The sequence below is a fragment of the Triturus cristatus genome, chromosome 4_2 (assembly GCF_964204655.1).
Source record: "Triturus cristatus chromosome 4_2, aTriCri1.1, whole genome shotgun sequence".
Classification (NCBI taxonomy): domain Eukaryota; kingdom Metazoa; phylum Chordata; class Amphibia; order Caudata; family Salamandridae; genus Triturus; species Triturus cristatus.
The window spans coordinates 288319334-288345282 of record NC_140586.1 but is presented as its reverse complement, the minus strand read 5'-3'; the positions used below and the strand labels follow the sequence as shown (position 1 = coordinate 288345282).

The 25949-nt window shown below is 41.6% G+C and overlaps 1 protein-coding gene across 1 annotated transcript in view; it reads right to left on the bottom strand.

The window, feature by feature from the left end:
- Positions 1-757: 757 nt before the first annotated feature.
- Positions 758-25949, bottom strand: part of LOC146833661 (polyisoprenoid diphosphate/phosphate phosphohydrolase PLPP6-like) — an 82234-nt gene continuing 57042 nt past the window's right edge. The window contains exons 2-3 of the mRNA XM_085601543.1: positions 19786-20251; positions 758-6198 (exon numbers count right to left, since the gene is read on the bottom strand). Coding sequence (XP_085457669.1) covers positions 5828-6198; positions 19786-20230 — 816 coding nt within the window. The 5' untranslated portion in view covers positions 20231-20251 and the 3' untranslated portion in view covers positions 758-5827. The remainder of the gene's footprint in view (positions 6199-19785; positions 20252-25949) is intronic.

Sequence of the window (25949 nt, the reverse complement as noted above, 5' to 3'; positions counted from 1 at the left end):
GACCTCCTTGCACGGCCAGGCTGACCAGCCCCCCTTCCCTTCTCAGATCCAGCTGCCCCTCTTTGCTGTCTTTAACTGCCTATAGGACATTCACCGCAGGCTTTATGTGGTAGACCCCATTTTTGCTACTGGCCCCAAATCTTGTTCCAGGCTCATGTCCTTAGTAAATTACAACACCCTGGCCCACCTTCTGTCCGCAAGTGCCATTGACAGCTCTTACCTTATGTGAGGCCCATTACCTTGGAATTAGCGACAGATGCGGTTGTGTTCATCACTACAACTGCAGCACCCGGCCTTGCTTTATCTGTTCATGCCCTTATAATGCACTGTGTTCCTTATAATGGCAAGATAACTATATCGTGTCGCTTACTCTTTTCAATAAAGGTTTCTGGATCTTTCTCCAAAAAGGGCATGTGTCCATGTTTAATCTAGGTGGGGTCATATCTCTGGTTAGCTCCAGTTATATGTGACTGAATTGGTGTGTGAGTTACTTATAGTGTCAACACTTTTGTTGAAAAATACACTTTTTTTGAATTTTGAAGAGACTTTATCATATTTTCATTAAATAGCACAGAAGCCCATCCTTGGGAGTGTGGCCATTACCAGTAGCACGTGAAGTAACAGTAGATGTTTTAGCCCACAGGATAATATGCTGCATGGCTAAATACTTCTAAAGTTCCAAAGGCGAGACCAATTGGCTATGCCAATGCTTTTTTAGCATTAATGTCACAATGTTGATTTAGAATCCAGAGTCAGATGGTGGTCATTGTTCATTTACTAATAAGTTGCATATTTACACCCACATCCACTGGGAATTAACAATGCATGTCTAATAAAGAAGACATTGTGATACAAACCGTAATATAGATTTTCGCTTCTATCATCGCAATATAGATGATCAATTTTATCTCTGAAAAGTTGCCTTAAAACTGAATTGAAACATTAGAATTTCCTAGTTACAATAAATTGACCAACAGACAAAATAAACATGTTTTTGCTCTTCGTACAATATGGAATTCTGGCTTTTATTTTGAGTTTATCACAGCCTGGAATGGCTTGCCTTGTGAAGGGTTTGGGTATGGAGTTCATCGCCTTCACAGGCTGGATTGGTCCTTTTGCAAAGCGCTCACATGGTCTTTGTAGAAAACTGCATCTGACGCATCGGAACACAGAACACAGTGGTGCTGGCATCTTCAGTATTGGCAATTTACTTCTCGACAGACACAAATACAAAGGAATGAGGTGACACTGACATTCATTCACATGAAGGAAAGAGAAGGGTTTTCACAGTAGTTTGAAGGTGCTTACCTCAAACCGCAATCAGCTAAAGATGTTTAGAGCAGTACTACCAGTAGAAGAGTGATCACCTGCTCTTGAGTAAACATATAACAGCGGATTGTGATAAGGGTAGAATCAAGCAGTATGAGGGGAGTGGGGGAGAAGGGGGTTATAGACCGCTTGAGGTTTAGGTCTTAGAACCTTTAATTAAGATATTGGAAACAATAGATAATATCACAGGTGCCTTCATCAAACTTCACTTGGAAGCAGGTAATCGGATTAATCAATATCGTACTCAGTTTTTGGAGTGCAAAATCTGTGTCCGATGCCAATGAGGTGGATCTACATAGGTCTGACCACAAGTGTTGAAACTGCTCATTGACGCAATATCTGGAGACAAAAAGAGCAATATTGCAGTTCTGTGTACACTTATTTTCCAGTAACAATCAGTCTGCCATCATGGATTAAACACCCGCCCCCCCCCCCCCCCTGAATTCAGAAGCGTAAACTACATCCCGGGAGTCCGATCGGGTTAGAGGTCAAAGATAACAGAAAGCACACAACTGATTGATGAAAATGGTTGCATCAGTTCAAACCAATTGGTAAGTTACTTTGGGGCATTTGATCTTTTTTAGATTGTCCATCCAATTGCAGGGATCATTCGTATGTAAATTAGTCATGACTCCACGCCAAAAGAGAAAATCCAGACCAAACTAGAAGGCAGAGTCCACAGTAACCAGGGACACAAGCAACCCGAAATAAGTTTGGGCCTTTTTGGGCCTCGTCAGTGAGGTTAGCTTGAGTTTCTATGGCAGAGAAAAATCGTGATCCACAGCTGGGGAGAGGATAACTCTAGTAGAACCAATAGCACCCACTGGGAGTTCCTCTAGACACATTCCATTCCTTTGTTTTTACTCATCTCTGCCATTACTGACACCAAACAAACATCCATTTGTAAACCTGTAAGGGGATCAAAGTTCTGCCAGTGCAACAGGGGAGTAGTCTAAGCCTACGAATCTGAGGACGATAATTTTCTGAAAAACTATATTCGTGGTTGTAATTATTTTGTGACATATAGTTTTATCCTTAGAAGCGAATCATCAGTTCAGGAGCTGGGCAACTCAGATTAAATTCTTGGTAGCAATGGCTCCTGCTGTACACTTTTAAGTGATGCAGACCCAAATATGCTAATTTTCACATAATATTAAAGTTAAAACAAGATAAGCCCTACTTTGCATTTATTCACAAATCAGTGCTTCCCCAGTGCAACACACTGCACACCCTTATTGCAATATGCTCTTATTGAGCTGTGGTAAAAAAAATACTACCATTTGTCAGCAAATAATCGACAAACACAATACAACCCAAACCTCCTACAAGATTTCTAAACATTTGATCTCACACTTAAGGGAGTAACCTGCACAATAAAACACGTGAATTTGTGAGATTTCCACAGTTAGGAGGTGTTCAAAAGATAAAAATAGGTTGAAAAATATCACCAAAACGTTATCTGCTGTCACAATGGCACATTACTACATCAAAATCAAACACAGAACACTTCCTAGGTCTCAAAGATAGGGCCTCCCATTCCTCCTTCTGCACACATCATATTTGACATTAGCTGCAAAGATATTCGTAAAAACAGTGTTGTCTTTCCCCTACATGTAATGGTTTCCCATTTCAGCTACTTTAGAATATGGACTTCCATTCAATGTGCAGTAGCCTTTCTGTGCCTAACTCAGGTCCTTTTGTAAAGACAATGGCACAGACTAGAAGATTCCCTGGTTGTGTGAGCCCACAGGCTGGGGTTTTATCCTCCTCTCTGTGACTGACAGGTCTCTAATTAAAATAACCTGAATGAGAAAGAAGTGAGTTATTTTGCCTGGTGGGTGAGAGAACTGGCATTGACCCTGAGCAACATTTAGAGTCACTTTCATAGCAGCAGCAACGATTCCCCTTGAAGTGATGAGGACAAGGGTTTTTTGGGGCATTTAACTTGTTGTTGGCACTCCCCTTGCCACCTGTCTCACCATGAGGATACAATAACAATGCAATTCTTGCATGGGAACCTCTCAGTTGTAACCCATCTTAAATAGAATTGTGGGTACCCTTTATCTTCAATTAAATTATGTTACCTTAGTGCCCACTTTAAAGTACTTCTGAGCAGTGACTTTATATTTTATTGCACAGATGTAACCACTTTTGCTCTGTCTGGGCTTACAATGTAATGACCACTGAACACCACAGCATGTGGGTATCAACGTGCAGAGGGATTTCACTCTCAAATCAGGCCCCCCTTACCTTAAAAAAACATCAATTCCATTTAGAAAGGAGCTGGATAAGACCACCATACTACACGCTATGAAGAATATAAACAAATTCACAACCGAAAGAGTGAATGCTTCTGCAATTGTTCAACCCCTTTGAAAGACTGTTGCTGGCTTCAGGTTGTGGCTTTATAGTGGAATTTCATTTAAACCCATTCATGCTAATAAGTGGGGTTTCTCCTGTGAAAGAATACATACTTGCATCTTCTGCCTGGAACAAGGGAAACTTGGGACTGGGACACAACCCTATATACATTCTCTTTATCCTTCCTTCATTCTTGGAGCCCAGGGAGAGATCATTCAACAAAGATCTGCAGGGCTATGGTTGGTGTGTGAATGATTCGGTTGCGCTACACAGAATTTTGGAAAACTGGTAATTTTCAAAGTTAGTGAACTCTTGATTGGGGAGAGGTAGCCTATTGTTGGCCAATGCAGCTACTAAATCTGCTGCCGCAAGTGAGCAGATTTTCACTAGTGGATATACCAGCTCACCAATTACGCATTGTATATTTGTAGTATCCAACAACAGGCACATTTGTTTAAATCCACTGAACTGCTATGGAGTCAATGACAGTTGTGGCTTGGCTATTGTCTAACTGTGTCTATTGGCTTCTCTAGTTGGACAGGACTCGTGCTTGGTTTTTTGCTGGAAATATATAGTTTAAATGATAATAGACCACGTGCCACAACTAGATCCAGTAGAAGCCATTGGCAGACGGAATGTCCACTATCATTACAGATTGCTCCATTAAAGATTACGTTTTTCTAATTTGAGATTGTTTTGGTACATTAAATACACAGAATTTACTCCCACGCCAATTAGGTGCGACAGAAAGTTCTGCTTGATATCTTCCTTGCTGGAGAGCATATGAGTTAATACCTTACTCCCTAACAGGGGTGTTCGCCTACAAGCTGCAAGAGATTCAAACTAAAATTATTTGCTGCATCTGCATTTGTGACTTATTCAGGACACACTACTGCAGCTCAGGCAGGGGGCAGTGGAAGGTGGCATCAACCTAGATCATTTGGTCACCTAGTAATTCCACATAAATTAACGAAAAATGTTTCTTCCTGTCTCACTCAACGTGTTTAAGTTAAGCACACTGCACTCAATCTCTTTCCTGGTGTATAGTGCCTCAGGATGTAGATTCTAAGCGGCATTTAAAAAAACACTATGTCTAATTTGGAGGTGTGTTTTCCACTGAAAAAACATCTCTTTCTTTAAAACAGCTCTGAAGCCAACGCCTAGCTCCCCTGCTTCAGTTCATTTAGGCATCCTAGTATGATCTTGGCCCACTTAAGCCTTTTCCATAAAATTTTCCAAGCATAAACTGTTTGTAAAGCACATTTTGGAAAAGTGCCATGGCAAGATTTTTTTTAAAATATATGCTTTTAACTACTAGTGCTAAGAGCGTTCAGAGTCGCGTCTGAAACAGCGGAATTTTTCATTCCACATCACTTAAGACTTTGCAGGGAATCCCAGCCTCAGCCACAGCCTGTTACAGTTTTGCACAGAAAAATCTTGAGGAGGTCTGATTCAACTAATTCTATTAGGAAATACAGGGCAGTGAGTGAGAGTGACTAAAGTAGGGGTACAGGTTTGGTTTTAAAAAAGGTATTATTATTTGTAAACAGTCCAAAATATTTAAAAAAATTAAACAATATTCTTTCTGATAAATCTTACACATCATTTAAAAAAAAAAAATTCTAAGGAAAGAGAAGTCATTTAAATCAACCCAATAGTGGTTGCGGCACGCCGGTGTCTAACTAACGCTGGTGACACGAAAGTACCTAGAAATTCTGTTGAATAATAACTAGACCCTAGTGTGAAAAATTGGTGCAGGGAAGCCAGACGGGAACCAGAACACTGTTTCCAGAAGTCCTGCTCTGTGGTCTATGCCCTCCAAAACACAGGCAATAGGTAAACAATGTGTGAAGGCAGAGATCCAGGAGGGCCTGTTTTATGGCGTAGATACTAGAATTTTACATGTGGATACAGTGTCTACCTGCCATATCTTGCTCTTTACCTATATGTAACCGAGTTCAAAACTGGAAATCCAGAGGAATGAAAATGTGTTGGTTCTGGAAAATAGCTGCCACCTGAAAGGAGGAACACACTTAAAAAAAAAAAAATAAGCCCAACCCCACGCCAAAACAGACATTCACAACAAAAACAAGGAGACGTAGACAGACATTGTAGAGTCCCCGATATGACAATCAAATCAATTGTTCCACAGTCTGAAGAGAGTGGGTGCTGAGCTAGGGGACAGCCATAAGTACTCCACCAAGCTGTACTGCATGTGCCCCATGAAGTAGCCGAAAGCCACGTCTGTGACATTGTGGCGGCCCAGCATGACCCGGGACAGGCTAACTATGGCTGCCCACAGCACAATCAGCACCCGCACAGGGATGGCCAGCACTAGATGGTTCAAGATAAAGCGTGACACCATGGCAGCTCGCGTGGCATGTCCTGATGGGAATGAGTACTTGTCCACGGAGAAAGTTGCAAACATGTCCATTCGGTTGTGGGTGGGCCGGCGGCGCCGGACTAGCCCTTTCACTGCTCCCACCAGGATGATATCTAGAATCAGTGCTGAGTGTAGAAGAATGAGAGAGGACGAGAAAGAGAGACACGATTATTCATGTTTATATAAAGGTGACCACAATTTCAATTTTTACAGTTAAGAAAGTGGTGAAGGAAGCCCCACCAAGGAGAATAAAAAACGATTCTATTTAAATGGACTATTAAAGTATTTCTATGAACTGCTTATTCTAGTAACCAACACTCACTCAAGATCAATGCCAACGTAACTGTAAGATGAACAAATATTAACCAATCAAACAGACAGCTGCTCATCTTATTTGAGGGGGCTACGAGCACTGCCTTGAAAAAACCCATAAAGGGGTGAACCTATTGTGAAGGTTCGATAGCTAAAACCCACAAGTTTATACAGCTTTTACTGAACTCACCAAAACATTCATAACACCGTGGTACAAGGCATAAACTTTCAAAATCCGAAATACTCTTAGGTCAGGTGGCATCAGCGGGTTTCGTAGCCTACTGGGAAAACTATTGTTTTCGACAATGAGAGTGCCTCATGAAATCTAAATATAACAAGCATTTGCAATACAATAGGTCTTGCATTTTTCATGTGCATATTGGAATGTTATTGGCTGGTCGTGTACATAGTAATAAACAATGATTTATTTTTCCATTTATTTTTGCTGCTGGGTAAGCAAGTCCAGTCCTTGACCTACATGCCCACAGATCATTATTATTCCTACACGGTCACTAATACTATGTCCCACCTCCAGTCCACAGAATTCCTGTCCTGAAGAGACCCCATATCACAAGAGGGTCCAAACTTCGTCGACAACTGAAAAAGGAGAAGCCCCTGCGAACTCTAATTTGTCTATGAATAATTGAATTTATTATATCTCCGATGGGCTTCCCTTTTAATTACCAATAACCAATGTCTCCATTCCTTAATAGCACTACGTTTAATGCACCGTTTTGGTTATGGTCACTTCACTGGGGTCACAAAGTCACGTCAAAATTGTGGAAATGTATATAATGTAAATACACAATTGGAAATACTTGTATGTCTCCTTTTTACTTGAAATACTGTCTATGCAAAATAAATTATACTCACTTCGGCTGAAGTGGGAAAAGCTAAAAATTGTTCTGTGGGTGTCTAAAAAAAATTCCCTACAAAAGGGATAGGCCTAATTGAATTATGGTTTAATTTTTCATTTTTTTCTGTCTCTGTTTAAGTCACGCAAGATATATTATTCCTTGCAAGAAATTTTATTAATTGATTCAAATGAGTTCCCCATGAACATTGTTTTCTGCTTGAAATGTTGATTTTTATAGCGCACTTATCACGGAAGAGGGTTTCCAGGCGCTTGAATATAGTATAGTATGTAAAAAACTAGGATGACAGTGAACTCTGCAACAAAACCACCACCTAATCTGCTTATCCCCAATAGTAAATAAATCTGGTGAAAATCGTGCACCATCAGAGTGTGCACACTGTTAATACACCCACTGTCGAGGTGCCTATCCAATACAGGATAATAACAGTTTAACAAACAAACAAATAGGTGCACCACTAAACAATACAGAAAACGGACGTTTAACAGAAAACAAGTCTGTGTCCAAGGTATCTTTTCTTCTTCTTTCATTCAATTTTTTGATAAAAACATTCAAGAAAACAGCCACGAATTTCGTCCAGAGAATGGACTTCTTCAGGGCAAATGGTCCACGTTGATACTCCGAGGTACAGGTTATCATAGGAATAAACGTCACATGTATATGCTTCTGAAAGCGGTAATATCACCAAAATCGAATATTCAAAGTTGGAAATCCCAAATTCAAAGTATCATGGGAATAACCGTCACAGGTGTACGTTTCCAGAGACGGTGATGAAGATCATATCACCAACATTTTTAGGAAAGATATTCCAACAAAATATTTCTGGGGCAATTGAGAGATGTGATGAGCCAAATGCAGCTAGGCCAACAGTCTCACTGGATTAGGGCAAGATGGAAATATATAGGCATCACCCTCTTGTACCTATATTATGGTCATGAGGTTCCCCGGCAATCACGGACAAAGAAACGCTGGGGGGACATGCCCTATTCATTCTGGCTAGTCAATCTGTTTTTTGAATATCTAAATTGATTTGCATGTGGCTGGCCCTTTTCAGTCCTTTTTTGCCACTGATTTGGGTTGAAACAATGGAATGGGAGGCAACTGAGCACACCTTAGCAACATTTCAAATATGACATAAAATTGTAAAACTACCTACAAGTGGTGTGTTTGTACGTTCTATTGGCCATCGGCCTGATGTTTTTCAACCAGTGGCAGCTGCCACGGAGTAGTACAGGTGTGGCAGGGAGGTTTGAATTTTTTTTTAAATTACCTGGCTGCCAGCCACAGCCTCTCCTCCATCCTCTTCTGTTCCTCTCGAAAGCAGGAAGCACACAGACTCCCCTAAGCCAATTACGAATCTGCTATTATTTGCATGAGAGCAGCGTCGTGATTGGTCTGAGCACTCTGGTTCGGTGTTCAGACGGGGGGTGGGTGTCTGTACATGTTCTCCACCCACGTTGTTAAAAAGGGAGTTGTGCACGCTACAACAGTGGGTTGCGAAGAGAAGTTCAATGTTTTGTAAAGTTTTTTGATAGTGCTCCTGGGGCGACGTGCCGGTCCCCCTAAAACCATCACTATGCAAGAATTCTCAAAAATTCAAGAACCGTTGGTACGCGATACTCAACAAATGTTCACTTGACCTCATTCTACTAATTATTGAAGAACTCTTTAGTATCCTTGAAGAACTATCCAAAGAAATAGTTACAGTCACCAATGAATTAACTAACTCCATGTCATCTGATGACTGGACCAAGGTTTTAGAAGATATCAATGAACAATTAACCAAACATTCGCAAGAGGTCAATGAAAGAAAGATCCAAAAATTTCGACGTGACACTGTCGATTATAAACTAGGCGAAGTATATAGTTGGGCTGAAATATACACTCGCAGAAGACAAAACAAACCATATACTCAAAAAACAGATACATCATCATCTGGTAGTGACATGTCCAATAAACCAAGATTTCAAAGAACCGAAGCAACCCATGGACCAAGACAGTCACCATCAGTAAGACAACATACAACCTACTCAGAACCTTCAACATCAACTGCAAGTGAACCCAAACCAACATCAACTGAGCCTGTTTTAGAAACAGGTCAGACAGAAAGAGATGACCCCGGAGGGGAAAAAGACAAAGGAACACCAGTCACCAGGAGCACTACTGCCACATCAAAGAAAGACAAAGGCAAGAAACAGATACATCAAACCTAGTAATCAACATATCAGATCAAATTCTTAATCACAATGAACTCAAATTACTTCAAAAAGGTAATTCTTACGTCCAGACATCACGAACAAACTTGCTGGAACTAGAAATAAGTTTTTTCAAATGTATGAGGAAACTGAGACTCTGAAATGTTTTCGATAACGTCTTGCCAAACCAAAGACCAGAAGAACATGACCAACTATTGGGTCTACAAACCCATAGTACATACATGGCACCGATCAGCCATAAAACACTAGACACCTTTGAAAACTTAGTGAAATCGGAATTGACTAAAATTAATTATGGCAAAACAAGAAAAGTCAACAACTTGACACAAAAAGAATTCGGAATACTCAGAAAACCAGCTAACAATCCCAATTTAACATGCATAAAATCTGACAAAGGGGGAGCAATAGTGGTTCTCAACACCTCACACTATGAAAATGAAGTAGCTAAACACATCATGGATCAAACTACTTGCATCAAATTAGACAACAATCCCACAGACACATTTCTGAACCTGCTTAAAATAATTGTTGAAAAAGCTCGCAACAACGGTACCATAAATGAAAAAACAGCAAAATTCCTCATACAAAACAATCCCAAAAGTCCTACACTATATATGGTACCAAAAATTCACAAAGATCTCTATAATCCTCCATTTAGACCAATTGCATCTACACGTGGAAGCCTCCATGAACCTATTGGCCAATTTCTTGATAAATACCTCCAACCAAGCGTCGTCAACATGAAGACATACATCAAAGACACTACAGACTTCTTATCAAAAATCAATGAAGTACGCATTAGTCCCGATTAACCTATTTTACTATGTACAGTAGATGTCAAGACACTATACACCTCGATTCCACACAACCTTGGCATCGAAGCAATTGAATTCACCTTAACACATTCTGATATCAACCGTGACATGCAATCTTTTCTCATGGAATTACTTCAGTTCACCTTATTCCAGAGTTATTTCAAATGGAAAACGAAATGGTATCTTCAAATGACTGGAACTTCTATGGGCAATTGCGCTGCGCCCGCGTATGCCAATTTGTTCATGGAGAGATTTGAGGAGGAAAACATCATTTCTAAAGCTCCATGGAACATGTACAGCAAAATGTTTATATGCTATATAGATGACATCTTTATTCTATGGAACGGATCGAAAGAAATCCTAATACAAGCCTTAAATGATCTTAACAACATCAATGAACGCATACAATTCTCATATGAAATACAAGATAAAAAGTATCTCATACCTGGATGTAACCATCACTAAGGTCGACAATACACTCCAAACAGATCTGCATCGAAAACCCACTGATCGAAACAATATCCTACACTACAGTAGCTTTCATCAGGGACCACTCAAAAATCATTTGCCTTACTCGCAAATATTGAGAGTGAAACAAATTGTTTCTCAACCACAAATGGCCAACCAAAGGATACAAGAAATGGTTCTTCGTTTCAAACAAAGAGGATACCCCGATAGAATTTTAGATCAAGCAATTCAACGTAGTCAACAAAAAACACGCAATGATCTTCTAACAAAGTCCATACCTAAGACCAACAAACAAAATGTTTTGGTATACAAATACTCAACAGCTAGCAATACCTTCAAAAACATCATCAAAAGACATTGGCCTATCTTGACTCAAGAACAGGATTTCAACAACTTGTTCAACGAACTTCCAATCTTCGCATACACGAGAAGCAAAAATTTGGGTGAGCTTTTGAAAAACAAAAATGAAACGATCAATAAAACATTTAAAGGAACATTACCATGTCATAACTGCAATAACTGTCATAACATCATCAAAGGACCGATCATCACACACCCACGAAAAGGATACAAAATCAAGTTGCAGGTCACAGCTACTTGTGATACAGCCAATGTAATATATCTATTGAAATGCCCGTGTGGCCAAGTTTACATTGGAAAAACAGAACCAAAAATTAAAATTAGAATTAATGAACACAAATCTAATATCCGCACGTGCAACATCAAGTCTACCATTGCTATTAATTTTCATGAAAATCACCATAACATCAGCCAACTAAAATTTCTGATTTTGGAAATGGTAACAAGAAAAGAAGGCAGAGACAATAACAAATACCTCCTACAATGAGAAAACCATTGGATAAAAAGAATGGACTCCTTGAAACCACATGGTCTTAATGACTGCATGGAATATCAATTCTACTTATAATAGTAGCCACAAAATCTGCACCTGTTGTTATTTGTGACTTACAGAAACTTTGTCTGTTTTGTTTATCTATATTGATATTCATGATCCAAGAAATTGCACTAACCATGTTTTTTCTAAATCTTTTGCCGATTTGTGGTTTATTTTATGCCGATTGTTCATCATGACTATTCATATTACGTTTTAACCTCTTTCAATCTATAAGCTACCGCACGTTTACTTTAATTGCCGATTTTCTGCCACCAAACATGGCTGTTATTTTGTGACTAGCGTATTTGTTAATGCTTCATTTTCTCATGCAAGTGACTTTACAATTTTTACAATCTGCCAATGTCCGTTTTTTAGGTCTCGCCTGACCCAACGCATGCGCTGGTCTGGCGAGACTTATTGAGAGGGCTCCAAAAAGTGCTACCAGGCCAGCCTAGACCTACAGTGCATGTGCGCGGGCGCGCGCGCGCCACGCTTGACCACGATTGCTTTCACTTTCGCGGCCGCATGGCCGCTTTGATGTTTACCGCGATTACTTTCGATGTTTGATCGCGATCACTTTTGCGGCTGCTTGTTTTTAATATGATTCGGATTATATTTACTGAGGCCCGTATTGTGCCTCTTTAAAACTGGTTCTTTTTTTATGCATCTCAATTATAATACATTTGTAAAAATTTAATAAAAACAAGTCTTGTTTTATTTGTGGCCGGCGGGGGGTGGGGGTTGTTGGAGGGTCAGCTGCGGTTAATCTGTGGATATTATCTATTGTTTCTCTAGAAATTTTTCTTAAGAGTACTTGGAAAGCTAGTGAAAACGTTTTTCTTAATTTGACAGCTCGTGCCTCTTGTGCCATCAAGTCAAGTGAGTTATGGCGACAACCGTTCTTAAGCTATTTACCTGCGCGTTGTAAGCATACCTTAGATAACAGCCGGTTGAACAGAAAAGGCGATGTCAGCATTTCCTCTGTCGGAATGCACATCGACTCTGCGGTGGCAGTCAACTGGCTTTTCTGTAGGTAAAAACCGTGCTATCCACTAAATCACTTCCATGAACGCTCACGGAGTACCACTTCTTGCCATATTCAAAATATCAAACTGATACTGTGTAAGTGTTTTTTCCCCTTGTGTTTCATATAGCGCGAACTAGACCCCAGACAGTATCAGAGCGCTTTACATGAGCACCAGTTTTGTTACAAATAGACACTTTTTTGTGAGGCACGGGGAGTTTAGGTGGTCTGACTAAAATCACAAGATGTTGAGCGTCGTTGCAGAGACTCGAACCCGGTTCCCCAGCTTCGAGGTCGACCACTCTAGCCGTAATGCTACATCTTCTTCCTGTTATCTCCAGTAACTCAAGGCTGTTCAAATGCCCCGAGATTTCAGGCCTTTTCTTTTATATTGTACAGTTCTTTGGATAATACTGGTAATTACAGTTCAAGTCGGGGAGCCACCACATTAACAGGGAGAGCAGAGCCAAGCCAAGGGACTGGCTTGGCTTACAGACCGTGGAAGAGCTGAACAGTGCAAATATTTGGTATGTAAATCGTGGAAACAAGCATGTACAAATAAGATTGTCTCCTCAATTATTTTTTTTAACATTTTTATTTATTTAATTTATACTCTATGCATTCTATACACAAGCATTGGCATAGCCAATAGGTCTCACCGTTGGGGCCTTATAAGTGTTTAACCATGCAACAGTTAATTTTGTTACACCAAGGATATTGTGCTGCATAACTAAATACTTATAAGGTCCCAAAAGCGAGACCTATTGGCTATGCCAATGCTTGTTTAAACTTGTATATTGAAAGCGCATTAACACATTTCACCAACGCTACCTCCCAACATGACCGCTAAACGACCCATGAACTACGTATCGGGTAGCGTTTCACTTTCCATTCACGTAAGCTAACAAACGCAATAGTCCGTTATTTAACGTGTATGTTACTAGCGCTGCAAACCTGACCGACACACCGGGAAACCGATATTCGCAAGCACATACCGCGCATGAAGCACTAGTAAGTGATCTATTCACCATACTCATATAGCTATAATGAATATTTGATAAAAAGCCATCACATTGGGATATTAAACAATAGATATTTTTTTACAGACTCCAAACTATTTGTCAACAACTTGAATTTATTAATCTCAACGAACGTTTTATGTAAGTCACCGTTTTTTGTAAATGACTCAGACTAACCACACTTGCTAACAAAATGCTGTCGTGAATCCGGCATGCTAAAATTAATAACGCTAGTAACATGGCCTTCACTAATTTCACAAGACGAGTTTACCGTGCACTATATGTTCACCTGGCCACTCGCACATTGTATGACACACCAATGCCTCAGTACCGTTCACCCCCGATATTCGAAAGATACTTGTATAACTTACCACGTATCAACAGAACCGCGCTGAGAACCACATAACCTCTCCCAGTAAACACATGACTAACAACCAACCCTCACTCTAATAATGTCACCGAACGTCGCCTTTATCTCCGAAAAACACGCTTGTGATAATTTTTTCATGATTCTTCTCATGATCATCTTCTTTTTGATTAACTCCTATAAAGATACCCATTGTTTCCTCATTATATGGTTGCATTTCAGATGGGTCCCTGACGAAGGGTTATTCTAACCTGAAATGCATTGGACAGGACAAAAATTGCCTGAAACATACAAGATAAAATTTGAAACCTCGAAGTTAAATGAATTAAACTTCATGTTCAAAAGCAATATCTTTTTGACTAATCTTTTTCCAAGAACTTGCTAAACCTGAATCAAAGATCTCCATCCGGAGACGATTTTAGCGCCCAGGGGGACACATCCACAAAGGGCTGGGCTGCTTTTCTCCACCCACGTTGTGCAATACAGCCAGGCGGAGAATATGCCAAGTGCACATGACTGTTTGGCCGGCTGAAGAAGGCAGGCCAAACTGTCATGCGCACTTACCTGCACCAACCACTCCTCCTGCTGGCCGTGACTAAAGCCCAGCCCCGCCCCTTAAAACTGCCTGAGTACAGAAAAATAAAATGATAACACTGCATTATCATTTTACTTTTACTACTTCCACTGCTCAAAGAGCAGTGGGGCGGCGCTCCACTGCCTTAGCGGGGGAGTGGCTGCTGTTTTTAACTTTAAATTTTGTATCATTCTTACCTCTCTCATGCTGGATTCTATTAGCTTAACTAAACACATTATTTTAGTTCACATCCTTGCTTTTGAATTCCTCTGCATTGCTTATTAGTGGCTGCATGAGCTGCATTACTGTTTTGTGTATGTTCAACACCTGTGTTTGGTAATGTTCATATGGAGTTTGAAGCAAAATCAACAGGACATTTTGTGGAAACATGAGTGCGAAGTAGAATCAATGTCTGATGTTTAACAGAAGTGTGACATTTTGTATGGTATAGAGAGGCAATGCACAATAGCAGTGTGGCATTCGCTGCAGACAAAAACTGAGGAACTGATGCATTCTTGGAATTTTAATCTTTGTTCGAGTGCATTGAACCCATTGGAAGTATGCATCTGACAACAATGATTTGTAAAATAAAGCCCATGACTGGAAACATGTGGCCCTTCTGTCAAGGACCAACATGGCACCTGTAATATTGCATTACATTTTGAGGGGATCCTGTCCACAGTCTACTAGCTTGCCCGCTATTCACAAGTTGAAGAAACAACAGGACAATTTAAACCAGGTAAGAACAATGCTAAATAGGATTATGTCCATTTAGACGTCAGCGATGAGGATTCAATTTATTATTGAAACTACAAGGGTGGTAAGCACGAGGAAAGAGCAGAAAGGGTAAATCCTAAGATCAAAGTCTTCAAAGATCTGTTTATGAAACTTCTGGAAAAGCAGGGCACTCCTTAATCTTAAAACACCAGATAAGGTTAAATCAAACAAAGAACTATTTTTCCCTGCCAATGGATTGAGTGGCTTTTAAGAGTCAGAGAGGGAGCGAGTGCCCCTCCAAACCCAATCTTTTTCAAGGAGGCTGCTCCTGGTGGGGCTAATGCTGGGGCTAATGCTGGGGCCTATGTTGGGGCCTATTGTGGAGCCTGTTCTGGATTTACTACTTCTACACCTATGATCTTAATAAACTACATCTACTCCTACCTGGCCACGTCTACAGTGTCTACTTGTCATCATGCACACGTGGGGCCAGCCCACTACATTTATGGCGACGATCTGGAGAAAATCTCACGCAAAAAGCAACATGAACTCAACCAAGAAAGAGGAGTGGACCAAGAGAACGTGTAGAAAGGAACCTATGTCAAGAAAAATAAAAAAAAAGAGAAACAAGCATCAGGAAATTTTAAGAAAAGAAAAGTAACCTGTTTAGCTACGCATTTAAAGGCAAAGAATGTGTCAAGCACGCATGTCTGCCCCACCAGTGTCCAATACACCGGACAGCCCAAGCCCAGGCGTGCTGTCATTTCATCTCAGTGTCGTCAACAACCTGAAATTCAACATCAAAGCTGTCTACGTTTGTCAGAAAAATCTACTTATCAAAAAACTACATGGTGCAACAAGCAAATTCAAGGTTGCCAAGTAACCAAGGTAATTGGTGACTGCCGGTGTTCTTAAACAAGTGCGATGTTTTAGACTCTACATAGGATGTTGGATTTTTGCTCTCTCGTGATAGCGCTGTGAGTCACTTGTGCCACAAGATTCGACTATAGTAGCAACAATTGTCGAGTGTCTGAAGAAGCAAGGTAATCTATTTTTTGTCCAAGATGCTGCTTCAAGTGCGAGTTAAGTTCTTAAGTTTGAAAGACAAGGCATTTCGAGAAGACAAGATTCTATTAAAAGTGGGAGCTGAAGTGTGTTTTCTACTCATTGTGTCTCCCTGTCAGCCCTGGTCTGCCACTTTCCACAGCTTCGTGTCACAAGGCTTCAACTTTATTCTCTCATCAAACCTTTACAGGTGTGTGTCCGATCGTTATTCATATACGCTGGCTAATGAGGGACTTTTTGTAAGTATTTATATTTTAATTTGATTTCTCACTGGGATGGCATTTTGACTACAGGCAGTTCAACCGCTGTACTTAAATTTAAAAATGATGCGCGCGTCTTTGTCTGTGCGCGCTGTGACGTACCTCTGTGTCAGCCATTGCCGGTCGTCTGTGACGTGCCTCTGTACCTGCTGCATCTTGAGGTGCACACTTTCACCGTAAGCCATCCGGCACCAGCGTAACAGCGTGCTGCCATCGTGGAATTGGCGTGTCAACAAGGTCTGTGCCCGCTTTGCCAATCACGTTGCTCAGTTTTAGTCAAGTTTTTTTTATTTTAGCTGCAGCGTCGTTCATAAATACGTCGGAGCTGTCTTCTGAATACCACCTGCTCAAGGTACTTTTCATTACCTTCTCCTCGTCAACGACGGAGTCTTTGTGCTCTTTTGGTTACTGCTATGTTCTTTGAAGTTTCGAAGATACTAATGGGAAATACATACTTGGAAGTCTTATCGAAGCACAAGTGATTTTTAAAAAAAAAAAAACCATCGGTGCATTTCATGTTTCAAAAGTGCGTGTGCGTCTACATGAATTTGAAGTGCTCAAATTGTTTTTTTTTAAACGCCTGTCGCGGTGACAGGCACACCATTGACTTTTGAAATACAAGTTTGTGGTACATTGTTTTAGAGATTTCACGCAAAAAGTTTTTTTTTTCATAAGTCGAAGAATTTAATGCAAAAAAAAAAGAATGTTTCATAAGAGTGTTAATTTATCGCAAAAATGTTTATGTCTTTCTACGATGTCTTATGATTTGTTGTATGCCAACGTTGTTTAATCGCTATGTACAACATCTTGTTTTGTTGGCATGGGAGTGGGTACTAGTCCCATGTCTCTAATTTACGCAGTTTCTGGTTACAAAAATTATATCCCTGTCTAAGGGATAGGGGTGGGTTTTTAGTCCCATGACCTTTATATAAAATGTTTTATCCCTGCCTGCCTAAGGCCTAGGGATGGGAGTGGGTTTTTAGTCCCATCACCCCACGTTCACAGAAATTTATATGGGAATGGGTTTTAGCCCCATTTTTTAAAGGGGGTTTTAGTCCCACCTTTGAGGTTGGGTGTCAGTCCCATTTACTCTGTTATAGGGGGTTAAAGTCCCACCTATGTCATTAGTAGTGGGTACCAGTCCTATTTACTAAGTTTAAAGGGGTTTTTAGTCCCACCTTTACGTGTATGTTTGGTATCAGTCCTTTCATTTACGTTTTGATGCCACACTGTGCTGCGTGTCGGTTTTACATGCTTCACGTGTCAGTGGGTTTCAGTCCCATGTGACGTATTATTTACATTTGGGTGTTAGTCCCAAACACGTGGGTTTTAGTCCCATAGTGTCCCTTACATGAGGGGTGGCGTTTTGAGTTTTCGTCAGGGTCTTCTCACGTGAGAAGTACTTCCTTGGGTGTTGTTCTACCCATAGACATTTATACCTGTAGTTTTCTATTCTGGGTATCTTATTCATTTGTTGTATGTGAGCTCTTATTTCACTTCTTAAAATTTTCTTTGTTCAGTATTAGGGAAAGGGGATGGTGTTAGTGTGTTGTTCTATGCTTGCATCTTTCCTTTCTCCTTAGTGTGTCTGTTTTCCCTCTCGTGATGTATTTCTACATGCATTCCTGGGTTTATGGACTATTCATATTTTGTGTACATTTCTGTATTTATTTGTTTGCTTATTAGTAGTTTTGGTTTATTTTAGGTTTTATTAATTTTCAGTGTAAAGGAAGAGGATGTGTAGTATCCTCAGGTCACGTTATTATGTTCCCTTCATTCTGTACCTAGCTGCTCAGCCAGTGTCAGTGTTCCGCGTGGAATGTTAGTGTGGGTGGAATGCTTGGATACTGTGTGGGACTGAGACAGTTGGGAAGATGGGCTGAGCAGCTAGGAGGCTGCTCCTGGTGGGGCTAATGCTGGGGTTAATGCTGGGGCCTATGTTGGGGCCTATTGTGGAGCCTGTTCTGGATTTACTACTTCTACACCTATGATCTTAATAAACTACATCTACTCCTACCTGGCCACGTCTACAGTGTCTACTTGTCATCATGCACACGTGGGGCCAGCCCACTACAGAATGCTTCAGATACCATGAATTTAGACACTGGCTGAGGAGATACTCAGTTAGCAGGATGGCGGTGACGCAGAAGATACCCTATGAAACTTTGATTACTACTTTTACGGGAATGCAATAGTTTGTCTTGGGTTTATGTAAATTGTTTACCATGCCTTTAATGAAAGGCATATTGAAATATATATTGAGGAGGGGGCTACACCGGGTAGAAAGATTCTGAGGCCCTGCTGGTAAAGATTATGGAGCAACAACATTAAAATATGATAAAGGCACTCTGTACAGACAGTCATCCTTTAAGATTTTGACGGGTTGGTATTGAACCACAGACAAAGCAGGATATTACTGGGATACTTGATCCTCATGCTGGAGGCAGTATGGAGGTGGGTGAACCGATTCGTGTTTGGTGGTCTTGCCCTACGCTGAAGACGTCTTGGAAAGAGAAATTAGCGGGCATTAGGGAAGTAGTTGGCTAATAGGCCCTCTCATTCCTAAAGCTCCCTCACACTTGTTCAAGGTTTCAGACTGGCGACTTGGGTGGAAATGGGTATCAAGGAGTGAAGGATGATATCATAACTGTTAGTAGTGGCCAGATTGGCAACTAAAACACGATGGAAACTAAAAACTAGTCAAACCATCATCATTTAGTATGGAAAGTCTGGAATAAGATAGTCAAGGCCAACTAACTAGGCACCTAGTGAAAAGACTTCCTGTCAGTATGACTTGCTATCCTACTGTATTGCTTTGCTGGGGAATTGCTTAGAAATAACATGCCCTCCTATAATTTGGGCCATACATCTCACTACATGATGACATAAAAGAAACATCTACGTCTGAAAAGAGAACTGCAAGTACTTTCGGTGTATACTGCAGTGTGAGCGATGGGATAGAAAAGTCTTGTAAATCCTTAGTTGGTTTATTGCAGAATTATGTGATGGCAGGCATCAAACCTCATGCATATATTTGTTGGCTGAAGGCATGACCTCCTAATACTACATAAAAAGTTGTGTCAAAAAGAAAAGAAAAGAACTCACCAAAGAAAAGATTAAGGGTGACTTCCTGTCCTGCTGAGCTATTGCTCTTGTATAGGCAGTAGAGGGTTCCGGCGATCCATGGAATGCCATGTCCAGTAATCTCAATAAGTTTCATGAGAGGCCGAGCACTGCCCCAGGACGAGCCGTCACCAGCACAGACCCCAAGACGCTTGGACAACCACAGGTCGATGGCAAGGAGTGAGCGCAGGGCAATACCTAGGAAGGATGGATGTAGCTTCATGCAGTCCTCCTCAGGGAAGTCCTTCTGGGAGGAGGAGGAATCTTTGCGCCGCACAGGGCTCTCAGAGGAACGCAGGCGGGTAGTGGTGGGGTCTGCCATTTGAGTCCGATTGTTCACCAAGGAGATAAACTCCAACCTTCCGTTTGTGGGCCCGGCACTGCTGTTCGCTGTTCTGCTCTCACGCGTAATCCTCGGGCTGGGCATCTCAGTGTACTTTAGGAGAACCTAAACAGATAATTAAAAAGATCAATTAAAATGATGAATTGTTGTGTGCTGTTCAAACTCACCCTTCAGGGCACGCAAGATTACTCTGACAGTGAATGGTTAATGTACTTTTAAGGTGTCTGTCTATAATATCTATGTGTGTCTGTGTACCTATGAGGCAGCATACTGTACCAACAAATTCTAACAGTACAGGACACGCACTCATTAACACCAAAATATATCTGTTATGTCCATATAGTCAGTGAGTGCAGCCTTAGGAAAAAACATTGACCCTTCCCTATTTGGAGTATAATTGGTTGTTCTTGCTGATGTCACAGGGCTACTAAATAGCTGGGAGGCACATTCAAGAGGCAGAGTTTCTCAACCAGTGTGTGTGTGCTACCTACAGCCATTGACTCCTTTGTGCTACGATCCTGGCCAACTCCAGGATCTCTCACTGGCAACGAGGAGGGCCTGATAGTTTTTTTACACCCGCGCATCCAGGATCTCCAGGGGTGCAGTAGCTCACACAGTGGAGGATGGTGCCATTTTCAAGCATCCCGCTAGCACCACCGAGTCCTCGTAGTGCGCCTGCGTGTCTGTCAGTGGGCACGTGGCCATGTCTTGTTCATCCTGCCTAGCCTCAACATTACTGAAACCAGAGCAATAAATCGAGGGTTGTCAAGTCAACCCCAGCAGCCTCCTGCACAAAAGCATAGCAGCCTGAAAAAAGGAGGAAAGACAAGAAATTAGGGGCACAAAGTGAAATGTGTACGCCTATAATCCTAAAACACGTAGGGGCATCTGATGGGCAGCACACTCGCTGAAATCATCGCCAGATCCACTGGCAATGCATATGTCCCAACTGCTCAAGTTTGCATTGCTCCCACACACGTGGTAAGTCAAGCCACCGAAAGCGACGTTCATCATTGTTAGCACTCCAACAAGTGAGCATTTCATGAAGTCTACTATTCACCATGATTTTCCATAGGCCAAATTCAGATAGAAAGGACAAAATAAGGGCAGTCCTCACAGAGGTTAAAGTACTCAAACAACATAAAGAATAGACTGTCCTTCGATGTCATTGAATTGTACACCAAGATGTAGGTGCAAAGCACCGCTGCAATTTTGCCATTTGATTTAAGCTGCCTGATAATAAATAAGTCTGGGCGGTGAACTCGGCTCGCAGAGTTTGCAGAGTTTTCCACACTCCGCGCCACGCGGAGTTCAGAAAAAATCTGCTTCGCATTGCGGAGCAGAGTTTTTGTCCTCGCTCGCGTTCATCAACATCAAGTTGGCAAGCGCGGGAAGGGCGGCATTACTCAAAATGATGGCACTGCCATGATTTCTGTACGCCCTGCAAAATACGCCCTTTGAGTTTCCAGATTCGTTTTTCAAAGCAATAGACGGGGAGATTCGAAGCCTATTGTGGGACGAGATACCGCCCCACATTGCCATCCATAAATTAGTTTGGGGGTGGTACGATGGAGGTATCGCACTTCCCCAAACCCAGGTGTACTATTGGGCGGCGCAGTTGGTGGTCATTAATAGATGGGCACACCGTGGACAGACAGATCCAGCGTGCTATAATGACAAATGGCTCATGGGACTTTTGGGGTTTAGCGATGCACTATACAACAACCCAAAGAAGCAGCAGCAGCTCATGGGGCCGACAGCACAGACGGTCGCAATCTGGCACAGAGTTACGAAACAGTTGGGGTGGAGCGGCAGGGTGACGCTCGATACACCCCTGTGGTGGGCAGAGAACCTGGGGAAACTGGGTAGGTGCCGGGGATTCGGTGAGTGGGATATCATCGGTATTTCAAAGGTTAAAGATCTGTGGGTAAGGTGGGCATTCATCCCATTCACGGAGCTGCAAAGAGAGTATGAGTTAACCGACTGTGAACTATTCAGATATTCCCAAATAAGATACGCTCTCAAGGGGGCGATCATAGAGGGGGAGGATTTGCTGGTGGCATCTATTCTGGAAGACAGGCTCATCTCTGAATATATGCCGATCAAGGCCATCTCTCTGACTTACAAAAAAAATCATTAATAACCTACCAGACCCAGTGCTTAGTCTCCAGGAAAAGTGGCAGGCAGATGTGGGGGAGTTGGAAGAAGAAGATTGGAGGGAAGCACTTGCGTCGCCCTGAGAGGTGGCAATATTATCGAGATTGCGACCTGTCCAATTAAAAATACTTCACAGGTCATATATCACATACTGCACTTGTTAAAATGGGCAGACTCAAAGATGCTGAGTGTAGAAGAGCATGTGGAGGTATTGGCACCTTTTTCCACATCATCTGAGAGTATGCACCCTTCCAAAGATTCTGGAATGCCATAATTACATGCATGAAAGAGGCGTATGGAAATACAGTTGCACTGACTCCTACGTGTGCCTCTTGAATGTGTGGGAACCTACTGATCTTGGCCGTGCTGGGCAGCTGTGGACTACCATGGGATTGATGATTGCGAAACGTAATATTGCTCGGAGGTGGGGGAGATACCGACTCTGGCTGAATGGAAGCGAGATATGGATTGGTGCATGATTGCCGAAGCAGAGGTTTACAAAAATAGAGGTGCCCCCCAGAAGTGAGACCGGATCTGGGGAAAATGGAATGCATTCAGGGGAAATATATATAGCTCTCCACAGGCCCGTGGGCCCTCTGCTGGGAGAACGATGGATGGAAAGGAAGATCTAACTCCTGTTTAAAGATGAGATGTAATGGGCCATTGCTGACTTGCCTATGGGGTATAATGTAAACCTGTGCCAGAGAGGGCTAAAGTGAGGTACTGCTGTGCAATTGTATTAATTAAATGTTTAATAAAAAAGAATATATTTTTTAAAAAGTTGGCGAGTGCGAGCGAGGAAAATCCACTTCCCGGCGAGATTTTTCCTCGTTTGCGATCGTCAACATCAAGTTGACAAGCGCGAGCGTGGAAAATCAACCTCCTAGCGAGATTTTTCAACGCGGGCGGTCAGATTTCTCATTGCGAGTGGTCGCATTTGCTCGCGACCGCTTGCATATGCTCACGACCGCTCGCATTGAGAAACCATCCGTTCGCGTTGAGAAAGCAGCCGCTCGAGTAAAACTCTACTCGAGCGAGAGAAAGGAAGCAGCGCCCACTTGTGCTGTGCATGGTGCTGTTCGCGATGATTGTACAGTGCGTACAAGTACCTGGCACTGAAAATCACAGCGAACTGTATTTATCTAACGCACTCCGCTGCTCGCAGAGCTCCGCGTAGCGTGGCAGAGGGTTTTTTTTAACTTCTCCGTGAACTACGCTCAGGCTTAATAATCAATGGTTTCAACATAGAATGGGTCACAAATGCTGATAGTGAATAAAGACACCAACTCTACTAAAATACTCTCCATTCTGCAGCAGTCCTCCCTGAAACCAAGCTGTACCTGGCTGATGAGCCCAGAACTAGGGGGAAAAGGGTGCTGGGTTGCTTGTGTTTCGGTTCAGGGAGGACCTGGCTTGACACTTCGGGCTGGACTTTTCAGATTGGAGCAGGGTCAATCAAGAATGATTTGCATATAGCTGGGTCAAAACTGATGTGACATGGTGGGCAAAATAGTGAAGGATTGGGATGCAGTCCTGAGTAATTACCAGTGTCTGAGATTCAATCAAGCATTCATCCATCACTTTTTTGTATATGTTTTGGTATGGATTCTAGCAAGGCTCTGATTCTGCTACTTCCCCACTAATCTACATTAGCTGGAAGTAGGCGGGAAGCGGTAGTTCTAGGTTGGAGTCCCCTCAAAGTCCGGACACCCCCACAAACTAACATGTTTAAGAGTATTCAATAACTTTTTGACTATCTCTTCGCACTCTGAAAAAGGTTGGAAATGTTCTCTTGACAAGGACAGGAGTCAAATATTTTCCAGAGTGGGAAAAGAGGAGGGTGTTGAGAATGTTAATTTGCAATTGATCAGCTGATTTTCACACAACAAACATACACGTATGTGTTTTCCCAAGCAAAAATGAAATTCCCAAAAAATTGATAGGAGTGCAGGTTCAAGGCCTATTTCTGCAAGCTCTTGTGACTTCTGGAAGTCATAAATCTGCATAAATGTAAGGACATACACCTGTGGTGCAATTTTGTAACTTTGTTTACGAATCAGACCCTAACTTATTTTCATGTTGCCCAAAATTATTTTAGACTTATTCTCCTTTGGTAATCTTTTTTTTAATATTAATATTGGCGTTTATCAAACATGTTTTATTAAATGAGGCCTTAGTGAACAGAAAATACATTTGTGCAATACTTTAGTAAAACTTTTTTTTCAAGTTGCAAATTATTTTGTTTACATGTAATTTTTGAAAGTGAGCAATCACCGACCATGCTTCCATGCTTATGCATGTATCTGCATATCATCATCATTAACAGCTTCAATTGTTACATTTTGCAAACATAGTACATGCTTTTACAGTGGAACCACTATTGGTAATGTAAGCTGAATTCACAACTCACATCATTTCCTTAGATTGCTCTCTCTAATTGCAAAGGTTTGGTATTATTGAATTATATACACAAGTTAAATATAGATACAAACACTGTCTTAATGGAAGACACTCCTCTTTCATGGATCCATACTGTGGTACAGTAATCTGTCAGCCAAATGGTGTGTGATGCATGGGTTTGGGCCTATTTGTCCAGTGGACACAATAAACACGAAAACGTGTTGTCCTTGACCCTAAACAAGAGGTCCTGGGTATTGGGCAATCCCACACTCCTGACAAATCATAGAGATATATAACCTCATGTGTGCCTTCCATGATGTAAAAGCCTGAATTTGGCACTTGAAGTGCAGCTGACGTGTTTCAAAATTGCATTAAAGAAGTACTCTGTGGATTAATAGGGAACATCAACATCAGTGATGACCTTATAGTACATGCCACTGCTGCCGTCATCGAGCAACACAATATCTGACTTGGAGCAGAGCGCAACAGAATCTGTGAGAGTCGCCACACACCACTTCTCAGTAAGTGTGAGTTTCTAAATCTAGAGATTACCTGTTTCGGCTAGAGAGAAGGGCGTCCACATCAAAACTGTTTCACCTCCATGAGGCATCTCTGAGTTCTGCAGCTTCTTTGAGATGGTGACCTACAGTAATCGTGTTATCCACAACAGTTCATCAATGGATGGCTCTCATCCCTTTGAAACTCCTTGCCAGTAAAAGCTCATCTTACAAAGGGACAGTGTAGACTGCTGGGACAATGCGCTGTGTCCTTCATGTATGTTCTGCATCATACACGGGCACAAGCACCAAGGTTGCTAAGAGTTGGGTTAGGTTGAGTAATGACTACCAAGGCTGTTGCAAGCTCATGCTTTCTTATGCTTTGGCTGCTCAGAAAAATGGTACCTTTTGACCTTAAGACTAACCAAGCTGCAGGTATTCTCTGTGGCAATTATCCTCTCTGAAACAGATTATTACGATGGCCTATATCTTGGCTTTCGAGCTCATCTAATGGTCATCATTCTACGGGTTTAGAACTTTATATTCAGGACTGCCTACAAGTTTTGGAAATTCGACGTTGTCTCATGGGAGCTACCTGAAGGTTGAACAAAGATTTTATTTTAAAGGTCTCTACTTCAGCCATAGGGTGTTTAATGGACATGAAAAATCGGAAATTGTCAGCATCGCACAACCTTAAATTTCAGGGAAGACATTTCGCTCTGAACATCAGGGTTTACTGTGTTTTCCAT